The sequence below is a fragment of the Capra hircus genome, chromosome 18 (assembly GCF_001704415.2).
Source record: "Capra hircus breed San Clemente chromosome 18, ASM170441v1, whole genome shotgun sequence".
In the NCBI taxonomy this organism is placed as follows: Eukaryota; Metazoa; Chordata; class Mammalia; order Artiodactyla; family Bovidae; genus Capra; species Capra hircus.
In genome coordinates this window covers 53,151,123-53,163,946 of record NC_030825.1, presented here as the reverse complement: position 1 = coordinate 53,163,946, position 12,824 = coordinate 53,151,123, and the positions used below count along the sequence as shown (strand labels likewise).

Sequence of the window (12,824 nt, the reverse complement as noted above, 5' to 3'; positions counted from 1 at the left end):
GTACAAGCGGTGTGACCCTGGTCTGATCACCTCCGCCTCTGTGCCTCTCCTCGGCTACAACAGGAGAGAAAAAAAGAAGAGAATGTCAGTCCTAGGGTTACTGTGAGGGATGAATGAGCTAAATGTCCTTAGCACTGTACCTGGCATTTTAGAAAGTTCTCAGTAAATGATGATGGTCACGATTGTTGTTCCCACGTAACAGATGAGGAAGCCGAGGCTCGGTGAGGTCAAGAGGCAGGGGAGGAACCTGAATCCACTCTCACAAAGGAGCTAATCTTCTAGATCTTGTACCTCTGTTGCTTCTAAGGAAAAAAAAAAAAATACACAGATGGGAGTCTGAGGTCTCATGGAAAGAGAAATGAGAGCTTGAGAGCTGGGGACAGAAGACAGACATGGAAACTGGAAAAGGAGTCTGAAGTCAGAGGATCTGCTTGAAGGAGGTGAGAACAGAGTCAGGAGGGGTGGAGGCTTTGGAATCAGACCACTGGTATTTGAATACTGGCATCTCCAACATCCTACTACTTAGTCCCAAGGTCTGATCTGTAAATCAGGAACTAACTGGGTTATGATTAACCAGTGACCAACAGAAGAGTCAAGATTTTCACCGAGAGCCTAACCTAATAGCACATCAAACTCACAGGGGAGTTTAACATCTGCATTCTTACCCCTCTCCTAGCACCCCAGCCTGTGATTTCATTGTCCAGGCAGGACACTGCACCAGGAAATGAACCCCAGGTAATATGACACGGAGTGGTAACCGTGATCAACGTGCAGTGGTTTCCAAGCTCCAGTCAGCTCTATTGTAAGGCCTAAAATTCCCAGTTCTACCCTGACACCTTTGAGCCTCACAGAGCCCAGAAGGCCTAACTCTTAGTTCCTCTGCTCTCTCCAGACATGAGCTTTTCCCTGGGGAAGACTCCCCATCCACCTAGTTCGCCTGTGGGTTAACCATGTTTTTATTTATTCATTTATCGGTTGTACCTTGTGGCTTGCAGGATCTTAGTTCTCCAACTAGGGATCGAATCTGGGCCCCTGAAATGAAAGTGCTGGGCCTAAAGACTGAACTGCCAGGAGATTCCCTTAACCATGTTTTATTTTAATTCATTAATTAACTAATTTGTTTATTTGCCAGCACCACATGGCATGTGGAATCTTAGTTTCCCAACCAGGGATCAAACACGTGTCCCCTGCAGTGGAAGTGCAGAGTCCTAACCACTGGACTGCCAAGAAGTCCCATCCCTTAACCACGTTTTTAGATTCTAGCTATTTAACATCTGTGATTCCTGACTTCTTCCTCAGTCTGTTGAATCACAGGGCCAGACTGTCAACCACAGTTAGTAACACATTCCCCACAAGCCAGCTTTCCAAGGCATGTGAGGGTCACAAGGGTCCATAACATGTTATGGAAAAAATTCAAACAAACTTTTTAGTAAATGTAAGATAACCTGCCCAACCACCGCCCCCTGCTCTCCTGTTCTTAGTGCCCCAAAGGGGGGGTGTCACCACCTATTTACTTCCCAGCACTATAGTCATAAGGACAGAGTCCTCTTGCTCTGCTCCGTGACTCCTGCGTGACAGGCCTCGTATGGCCCTGGGTGGCATGCTGTGTCTCTTTTTGGGGGAAACGATAAGTACAGAAAACCTTCTTTCTTGGTAACCTCCCCATGCTGTCATTCGATCACCTTTATAAATGAAGACCTGACACAGTTCACCCCATCAAATGATCAGAGGTAGCCCACCTAGTTCTCAACCTAACAGGTTTCGCCTCTGTGCCAGCTTCAAAATTGTTCAAGCAAGCCAACCACATCCTCCTGCCAGAACCAAGGGTTACCCTGCTGCTGCTGCTGCTGCTAAGTCGCTTCAGTCGTGTCTGACTCTGTGCGACCCCACAGATGGCAGCTCGCCAGGCTCCCCCATCCCTGGGATTCTCCAGGCAAGAACACTGGAGTGGGTTGCCATCCTACTCTCTGTTTAATACAGAGCCTGCCTCCCAGAGCCACTGCTGCTTCATTCTAGACCCAAGTGCAACCATGCATGGCCTTGCATGGCTGTATGTGATAAACAAACCGCTGCCAACCTCATCTGCCAGGCACAGATATCTCATATTGTTTAGGACAGGGATTCCACCTTCCTAAATAAGGTGAATAGGAAGTGACTGGAACACAATCACAATCATCCAGAAAGCTAAAAAAGAACACATTAGTCCAGGGACCTCCCTGGTGGTCCAATGGTTAAGATTTTGCCTTCCACTGCAGGGGGTGTGGGTTCAATCCCTGGTCAGGGAGATTCCACATGCCTCATAGGCAAAAAGCCAAAACATAAAACAGAAACAATACTGTGAAAAAAAAAAAAATTCAATAAACAAAAAACAAACCCACAGAAGCCCAGACTCACTGAAATGGTAAAAGGACTGGGTCTTTACAGTTTTTACCAACTTCCTTAGGTGACTCTAATATGGCGCAAGTTTGGGAACCACTGCAGTATTCGATTCTGCCCCTCAGAGTGTTATCTGAAATGCCTAAAAGCCAGGAAGCCCAGGGCAGGGCTAGAACTGGCACTCAGGCCTCCTGATGACTAGCCTCCTGCTTCTCTCTGTTGTAGGATGCCCTCGAAGTTCTAAAGAGGTAAGAGTAATTTGTAAATGCCCTGGGAGGCAAATCCTCAGAGGAAAAATGGAGGCTTCCATTTACACCAGTGGTGCCCAGCTGAAACATAATGCAAGTTACATGGGTAATTTAAATGTTTCTAGCAGACACGTTGAAAAATGTAAAAAGTCTCATGTGACCAATGGCTACCATAGTGAATGGTGCAGACTCAGGCCTTTTTAAAGCAATAGAGACCATATGATTATTCCTAGGAACTGCTGCTGCTGCTGCAAAGTCGCTTCAGTCATGTACGACTCTGTGCAACCCCACAGACTGCAGCCCACCAGGCTCCCCCATCCCTGAGATTCTCCAGGCAAGAACACTGGAGTGGGTTGCCATTTCCTTCTCCAATGCATGAAAGTGAAAAGTGAAAGTGAAGTCACTCAGTCGTGTCCTATTCTTAGTGACCCCATGGACTGTGGCTTACCAGGCTGCTCCGTCCATGGGATTTACCAGGCAAGAGTACTGCAGTGGGGTGCCGTTGCCTTTTCCGCCCCCAGGAACTGACTAAGTTCAAAAGACAACCAATTCTGTTAATTACCAGTTTCAACAAAGGTTATTATGGAAACGATTCATTTTTGCTCAACTGTATGGTGAAATTGAAGTAGTAAAAGAATAAAATGGGGGAGAAAAGAAAACCCTAAAATATTCTTTGCACTTTTAAGAACTCACTGCATTTTTCATACTGCATACTCTTCTGTAATAGAAAAAAAAGGACAACTGTAGTCTATAACACATATAGGATGTATTACGTGCCAGGCACCATTTCAAGCACTTTGCACATCATATTTCTTTTAATCATCATGTGTCCAACTCTTTGTGCCCCCCTCAGCTGTAGCCCACCAGGCTCCTCTGTCCATGGAATTTTCCAGGCAAGAATACCGGAGTGGGGTACCATTTCCTTCTCCAGAGGATCTTCCTGACCCAGGGATCGAACCCAGGTCTCCTGCATTGAAGGCATATTCTTTACCATCTGAGCCACTAGGGAAGCCTCCAAAACTTTAATTCTGTGGTTACCTGATGTGAGAAAACCGAGGCACAGAGAAGTTAAGCAAGCTGTGCTGGTCACAGAGTGCTGGAACAAGGAGGTCTGAAAGCCAGTTGCTGAGGTTTGACTCTGGCTCTGCCCCTTGCTGGGTCACCAGGTCATTTATTCAACTGTCTTCGACTGTTTCTTCATTTTAAAAATGACAGTAATAATTATTGCACACAGAGCACTGGAAATTCACTGAAACAGAAGAGGTGCCCAACAAATGTTATCTCTTCTCAGCATCCCCATCACGATCCTGACATAACAAACAAAACACGGAACACTAACATCGATTTGACAACAAACTTATGGTTACCAGGGGAAGGCAGAGGGACAAATTAGGAGTTTGGGATTAAAATATACACAGTTCTATACACAAAACAGATAATTAACAAGGATTCACTGTATAGCACAGGGAACTATGCTCAGTATTTTATAATAACCTTTAGGGAAAAGAATCCGAAAAGAGTATATATACATATGTACTGAATATATATATACATATATGCACATATATATAAATAACTGAATCACCATGCTGCATACCTGAAACTAACATGAAAGTAAAAGTCACTCAGTTGGGTCCGACTCTACTGGAGTGGGTACCCTTTCCCTTCTCCAGGGGATCTTCCCAACCCAAGGATCAAACACCAGATCTCCCACATTGCAAGCGGATTCTTTACCAGCTGGGCCACAAGGGAAGTCCAAGAATACTAGAGTGGGCAGCCTATCCCTTCTCCAGCAGATCTTCCCGACCCAGGAATCAAACCAGGGTCCCCTGCATTGCAGGTGGATTCTCTACCAACTGAGTTATCCGGAAAGCTCGAAACTAACAACACTGTAAATTAACTATGCTTCCATTTTTTAAACAAATCGATTTGCTTCCAAGGAAATCTGTCTTACAGCATGACAATGTTAGGCACGATGATACATCAGCTTTTTTTTTTTTTAAGGTAAAAAGTGGATTTACTTAGAGAGAAACACACTTCACAGAGTGTGGGCCATCCCAGAAGGCAAGAGAGTTGATGATACATCAAACTTTGAACGCTTGGAAAAAGTTGGTGAATTCTACAGCTCGCCAAAGGAAAGTGAGGCACCAGACAAGGCATATGGCTATAGATTGCCTTTCTACTTTGTTCTCTAATTCCAGGCTATAGCCCCTCTGGGCGACTGTTTGCATCACACTTACTCACTAAATAACTCCTCTATGCCGACCATGTGCTGGACTCTCCAAAAAGAATAGGCCCAGGTCCATGAATCAGAGGTCCCTGTAGCCTAACAGGAGAAAAAGATGAAACTGAGAGTTACGTGCCCATGGCAAGTGCAACTCCAAAGAAGCACAGGAAATTTATCATTTTCCTTTCATAATTCCAACTCTTTCTAACTTTCTTATATAAAAAACACTCTCTTAGTGGCCAAGTGTGAAAACTCTTAGAGTTGCTGTTAATACCTATGGACTGAATTCTGAGTCCCACCCCTATACTCACACATAGAAGTCCTAATCACCAGGACCTCAGAATGTGACTGCATTGGCAGACAAGGCATTTAAAGGGGTGATTAAGTTAAAATGAGGTCATTAATAGTAGGGGCATGCGCACACACAAAGGGAAGACCTTGTGAGGACATGACAAGAAGGCAGCCATCTGCAAGCCACGGAGAGAGGCCTCAGAAGACACCAAATCTGCTGACAGACTCCTAGCTCCAGTTTTTGTTGTCTTGCCAGCCAGGCTGTGATATTTTGTACCAGTAGAAGCTGAAGCTCCAATACTTTGGCCATCTGATGCAAAGAGCTAACGCCCTGGAAAAGACTGATGGCAGGAGGAGACAGGGACAACAAACAATAAGGTGGCTTATGGCATCACCGACTGGATGGACATGAGTCTGAGCAAGCTCTGGGAGTTGGTGATGGACAGGGAAGCCTGGCATGCTGCAGTCCATGGGGTTGCAAAGAGTCGGACATGACTGAGCGACTGAACTGAGGCACTGTACTTCAGATACACTAACTTATTTATTCTCATCTAACCATGTCATGATCTTTAACTGCAGCTTACTTGTTTTTATGATATATCGCCCCCTGCTGCAACTCAGTAGTCCATCTTGAATTTTTTTCCCCACTTTCACAAATAATACATGGATCTGTCATTTCAGGTGCCTCTTACATTCAGTGACGTGTCAGTGATGTGGCATGTTGCAGTACATGGGGTTGCAAAGAGTCGGACCCAACTGAACGACGGAACAAGTTTTAGCAAACTAATATAGTCTCGGTATAATAATTAATGTTTAAGTTCTATTGACTCAACATCTGGGTTTGCTTTAAAATACTCAATGGGAAAAACCTGTGCATGGGAGAGAGCGATGCAACAAGATCAGCAAGAACTGAAGCAGGATGACTTTTACACAGGAGTCATTATATTACACTTTGTGGGGCTTCCCCGGTGGCTCAGATGGTAAAGAATGTGCCAGCAATGAGAGAGACCTGGGTTCTATCCCTGGGTCGGAAAGATCCCCTGGAGAAGGGAAAGGCAACCCACTCCGGTATTCTTGCCTGGAGAATTCCAGGGACAGAGAGCCTGGCAGGTTGTCTGGAAATTTCCAGAATTGAGAGTTAGGGATATGAATAATCTGATAACAATTATATATAATATAGATAAATACTTATAGAAAAGCTGCTAAACAGAAATGCACTTAAATGTTGATAATCGTCTATATCTTACAGGTCTGTGTCCTATATACGTCATACACATCGTATAAGTTTTAACATACGTATCTACATGGGTAATTCTTAATGGTTTTGACTATGTCATAGCTCTACATTTTCTGAATTCTCTACAATGAATGTACATTTCTTCCATAATCAGTACACAAGCTTTAAATAATATTTAAAATAAGATTAAATGAGAATGCTTTCAAATTTTTACAAAGACGGCCAAACTCACTAACCCTGCTTTCAAATCCTCTCCAATAAAATTTCAACCTACCTGAACAAATTGATCCCAAAAGTCTCCTCTGCAGCCAGTTTCCTAATGGTTGACTATTTCAATAGACTGCTTTTCTATCTACGAAAGGCAAGTGAGTACTGAGAGGGTAACAGGCAGGAAGGCCAGGGGTCTCCAAACAGAGGAAATAGCCTGCAAGTGTCGGATACTTTTATCTCTCTTAAGCGACAGGAGGCAACAAACTAGCGATATTTTTTTCCTTCTCTATACAAATTTAAAAGTTTCTGTTAAAATACTGTGTTGCCATAATGACACCTGGTTTCACCTGAAGTTCAGTTCAGTTCAGTTCAGTTACTCAGTCGCTCAGTCGTGTCCGACTCTTTGCGACCCCATGAATCGCAGCTCGCCAGGCCTCCCTGTCCATCACCATCTCCCGGAGTTCACTCAGACTCACATCCATGGAGTCCGTGATGCCATCAAGCCATCTCATCCTCGGTCGTCCCCTTCTCCTCCTGCCCCCAATCCCTCCCAGCATCAGAGTCTTTTCCAATGAGTCAACTCTTCGCATGAGGTGGCCGAAGTACTGGAGCTTCAGCTTTAGCATCATTCCTTCCAAAGAAATCCCAGGGCTGATCTCCTTCAGAATGGACTGGTTGGATCTCCTTGCAGTCCAAGGGACTCTCAAGAGTCTTCTCCAACACTATTCTCAAACCTAGAGATAACCAATGCCTTTTTCTTATGGAAATGTTTGTCTTAAGCTATGCTAATGTACTATACATTTATCCCAAACTCTGTCTTCAAGTCGATTCCGCCTTTTGGCTCAGAACCTACTTGACAAACCAGTATGTTATACTCAGATATTGTTCCTCTAAATGAAACTATTTGTATGGTGATCTGCTCTTCTTCAAGATTCAAGTTAATCATGTTATGGCCCAGGATGAACCATTTGGTGCCAAGATTATCCCAAAATGCATCTTATGGGTGAGGGGCCTGGTGCCGTTCTGAGTTTTAAGACATTCCTTTCTTTCATTAACAGACTGTTAGTGACTATATAACAACCAGCTGAAGACTAGCAGGAGGGTACTCTTTCTGCCCCCTTCTGATGCTTATGTCAGAAGCTTTCTCTATCTCCTGTATACTTTAAAAAACTTTATTACACAAAAGCTCTGAGCGATCAAGCCTCGTCTCTGGCCCGGGATTGAATTCTTCTCCTCTGGGGGCCAAGAATCCCAGCGTCTTTGCGGGGATTCACCAACAACCTTTCAGGACCTGCCTTATACTCTTAGTATCCCTTTTTATAGAAAAGGAATCCAAGGAACAGAAAGAATAAATTCGCATCCAACGTTACCTCGCTAGGAAGTAACTAACGATGTGGAAGGTGCTGGAGGAGGCGGATTGGACAGCAAAGAGACCAGGAGACAGTCAAACTGTCGATTTCAGTCCGCCTACAACCCCAGGACTTGTGAACCCCCCCAAACGCAGAGAAATCCAGCCGGTAATAGGAAGGCAAGCGGCCGCCCTCGCCCTTCCATCCCGCCCTCTGTCGCAAGTCGCGGCTGTTCTGCCCTGCTACCGAAGACCGAGTCCAGCTGATCCCAGGACCGGGTCAGAAAAGTTAAAAGAGACGGCAGGCTCCCAGGGAATCACTCACCTACCTGTGAGAACCTTGGGCCGCAAACGCAACCTCCTAAAGCGGAAATACCTCCAACTATTCGCAGCTCCTGGACTATTTCCCAGGATCCCCGAGAAGGGCAGGAGCTCCTGCCCCGCCCCCTGACCAGAAGTGACGTTTTCGACATCGCAGGCCTGAATCGAATTTCCCAGAATCCACGAAAGCAGCGAGATTCGTGTTTTTGCCCTCCGGTGGGCGAAACACCACCAGACACACACAGCGCTGGATTATGCCTTTTTATTTTCCAGGACAGCGAGTAATTCCTCCGCGCTTTCCCGGAGCGGAAGTCCCGAATCACAGGACGCCTCCGAGACTACACGTCCCAGAATGCTCTCTGCCGCTGAGCTTCCCACCTGTCTGCAATTTTACTTTTGAATTAGTAGGTGGAGTACGTGTAAGCCGTCGGGCGCTTGTAGAACTTGGCTTTTTTTTTTTCCCCTCGTTGTTTCCTGACAGAAATTGGAAATATGTATGGAAAAGTAAATGGCAAATAATTGTGAAGGCGTGGTATGTGTGAAGGAAAAATAGAGATCGTAAAAGGGACGGGCTGAGCTATAATGAACCATCTTCTTTACTACCTGGCCCTGTATTCAACCTTGGCCAAGAAAATGAGATGCAACCATTGAATGGGACATGAGACAGAAGCAGAAAAATGCTCCGCTTTTCTTTGCTTTGGTTTTCTTACATCGTTAGGGAATTGAAATATTACTTGTAGTTTGAAAAAGTTATTCGTCTTCCAATTAAGAAATCACACCATATAATTCTTATTCCTTTTTAACCGGTTAATTGACGTGTAATTTTAAGGAACAACAACATATGTTGATTTGATGCATTAATGTATTGCAATATGATAATCATCTTACTGTCAGCTAACACTTCTATCACCTCAACTAGTTTTCATGACTTTTTTTGGTTTCAGAACAATTAGGGTCTAGTCCCTTAGAAACTTTGAAGTTTATAATACAGTATTATTGATCATATCACTATACTGTCCATTAGCTCTCCAGGACTTATCTCCTAATCCAAATTTGTACCCTTATAAAAGAGCATCCCATTCACATCCAGCCCCCCAATCTGTAATAACTATCATTCTACTCTGTATTTATGAATTCGCCTTTCTTAAGATTCCACATATAAGTGATAGATAATAAACAATATCTCTGTCTGATTTAATCTCACTTTAGCATAATATCCACCTTTGCTGTTGCAAATGGGTCTGTTTCTTTTCTTTCTTATGGCTGAATAATTCCATTGTATATATGCCACAACGTCAACACTTAGGTTGTTTCCATACTGTGAATAATACTGAAAGAAACATGGGAGTGCACATACCTCTTCAAATAACTATTTTCATTTATTTTGAATATACAAGCAGAAGTAGAATTGCTATGTTAGTTGCTCAGTCCTGTCCAACTCTTTGTGATCTCATGGACTGCAGCCCGCCAGGCTCCTCTGTCCGTGGAATTTTTCAGGCAAGAATACTGGAGTGGGTAGCCATTCCCTTCTCCAGGGGATCTTCCCGACCCAGGAATTGGATCTGGGTCTCCTGCATTGGAGGCAGATTCTTCACCACCTGAGCTACTGCTGGTAGCTCATTTTTGTAGCCATTTTTGTAGTAGAGTTTGGAATCAGGAAGTGGGATGTCTCTGGCTTCGTTCTTCTTTCTTCTGATTGCTTTGGCTATTACAGGTTTTTGTGGCTCCATACAAAATTTTATAATTTTTTTTATATTTCTGTGAAATATGCCATTGGAATTTTGATACAAGTTGCACTGAGTCTATAGATGGCTTTTGGGTAGTAGTGACATTTTAATGATATTAATCCTTCTGATCCAAGTACACAGGATATTTTTCTGCTTATTTGTATCTTCAATTTCTTCCACGAAAGTCTTATCATTTTGGGTATACAGGTCTTTCATCTCCTTATTTAAATTTATTCCTAAGTATTTTTATTGTCTTTAGTGATATTGTGAATGGAATTATTTTACATGTTACTGTATAAAAATAGCAACCGGTTTTTGTATGTTAATTTTGTATTATTCAACTTGACAGAAGGCACTGATGAGTTCTAACAGTTTTGATGTATAGTGTTTAAAATATATATATGTATTTATATATCTCTTTTGTTTGTATCTGCAAAGGCAATTTTATTTCTTCCTCTCTGACTTGGATGCCTTTTAATTTCTTTAAACTTTGATTGCTCAGCTAGGACTTCCAGTACTCTGTGGAATAGAAGCGGTGAGAGTGGGCACCTTTGTTTTGTTTCTGTTTGTAAAGGAAAAGCTTTCAACCTTTCACCACTGAGTATGACGTTATCTCTGAGTTCGCTGTATATGGCTTCTATTATGTTGAGTTATGTTCCATCTATACCAATTTGTTGAGAGTTTTTATCGTGAAAGGATGTACTGTCAAATACTTTTTCTTTATCTATTGAGATAGTCCTATGATTTTTATCTCTCATCCTGTTAAAGTGATGTAATGTGGTACATACTGCATATGTTAAATCATCCTTGTATCGGAGAATAAATTCCACTTGGTCCTAGTGGTGTTTAGTCGCTAGTGTTGTTTAGTCACTAGGTCATGTCTTTTGCGACCCCGTGGCCTGTAGCCCACCAGGCTCCTCTGTCCCTGGGATTTCCTGGGCAAGAATACTGGAGTGGGTCGCCATTTCTTTCTCCAAGGGATCTTCCCAACCCAGGGATCAAACCCATGTCTCCTGCATTGGCAGTCATATTCTTTACCACTGAGCCACCAGGGAAGTCCTGGTCCTAATATATGATCCTTTTAATACTCTGTTGAGTTCAATTTGTTGATATTTTGTTGAGAATTTTTGCATCTATGTTTTTCAGAGATATTAGTCTGCAGTTTTCTTTTCTTGTATTCATCTTTTTGTGATGGGCTTGTTTCACTTAATACAATGTTCTCTAGATACATCCGTGTTATAGCATGTGTCAGAATTTCTTCTTTTTAAGGGTAAGTTGACTCATTGGAAAAGACTCTGATGCTGGGAGGGATTGGGGGCAGAAGAAGAAGGGGACGACAGAGGATGAGATGGCTGGATGGCATCACTGACTTGATGGACGTTGAGTCTGAGTGAACTCCGGGAGCTGGTGATGGACAGGGAGGCCTGGCGTGCTGCTGTTCATGGGGTCGCAGAGAGTCGGTCACGACGGAGCAACTGAACTGAACTGGACTGAATAGAGTATAAAATATCCAAATGATTTGCCAAATAAATAGCAAATCCTTTAACCCAAATCTTAAAGTTATTGGTCCATAAAGGTGCAACATTCCTCTCATTCATTGTTGAGAAGAGTAAGGCAACTTATCGTCACTCACCAAGATATACAGTCATAATATCACAGGGTTCTATGTTCATATAATCAGAATCACATATTTCCATCTCATGTAGTTTCTCACTTAATAAGCCTGTTCACACTTAATAAACCTGTTTTAAGTAATCCACATTCACAATATCCATAAAATGCCCACATAATAAAAGCATGTCTTTCAAGGCATCACATATGTCTTTCAAGGCATCACATACATTTTAAGTCATACGCATAGATAAAAACACACAATCTCGTAACTAAAGCCATAATCGCACAGGCCTCAAAGTGTGCATTATATTATATAATTCCACACACAGTCACAAAAGCACTCAAACTTTTTAATGCTTATTTACAAAGAGTCTGGGGAGGGAAGTTTTATTAGGAGACCAAAATATGTGTTCAAACTTCATTTTCAAGGTGCCCAGACAGCTGGGGAAGGAAATGTTCCACTTCATCCTGGGGTCATGGAAAACTCACATGAGGGAAAGTCAGAGTTTACCACAGTTTCACCTAAGGTCAGCAGGTACAGTGCTGTTTTCACAAGTCCCACTGAAGAGGAATAAGGCTGGACTGAAATCTGATTTGATTTGGGTACGATGCGGGGCTGTGTTAGAACTTCATCAATAAACAGAAAATAAAAATAACAGTATTGTGTGATTCTTTAGGTATAGTAATAAGTTGAGTTTCTTTGAATTAAACATTTCCTTTGACCAAAAATTAATGTTTATTTCTGATTTTAAAAGACTTTTTGGTAGGCCCCTAAAATCAACCCTGAATATTCACTGGAAAAACTGATGCTGAAGTTCCAATATTTTGATGTGAAGAGCCGACTCACTGGAAAAGAAAGACACTGATGTTGGGAAAGACTGAGGGCAGGAAAAGGGGGCGATAGAGGATGAGATGGTTGGATGGCATCATGGACTCAATGGACATGAATTTGAGCAAACTCTAGGCGATAATGGACAGGGAAGCCTGAGGTGCTGCAGTTTATGGTGTCACAAAGAGTCGGGAAAAGCGACTAAACAAGAACAACAAAGAGTATTCTGGGCACTAGGCATTTTGCATACTGCATCTAATGGATGAGTTGGCCCTGCTAGTACGTCTCTGGCAAAAGTCAGCCAGACGTAGCCTTTAACGGAAAGAAACGCAAGATATTGGGCAGGAGGAATTTCAGGGTGGGGTTGGAGGAGTGGGAAGGAAGTGTGCTTAACAA

At 43.0% G+C, this 12,824-nt stretch overlaps 1 protein-coding gene across 1 annotated transcript in view; it reads right to left on the bottom strand.

Annotated features, from left to right (window-relative positions):
- LOC102189789 (zinc finger protein 91) overlaps positions 1 to 8,561 on the bottom strand; it is a 35,911-nt gene extending 27,350 nt beyond the window's left edge. The window contains 1 exon segment of the mRNA XM_013971412.2: positions 8,267 to 8,561. Within this exon segment, the coding sequence (XP_013826866.2) occupies positions 8,267 to 8,410 (144 nt within the window). The 5' untranslated portion in view covers positions 8,411 to 8,561.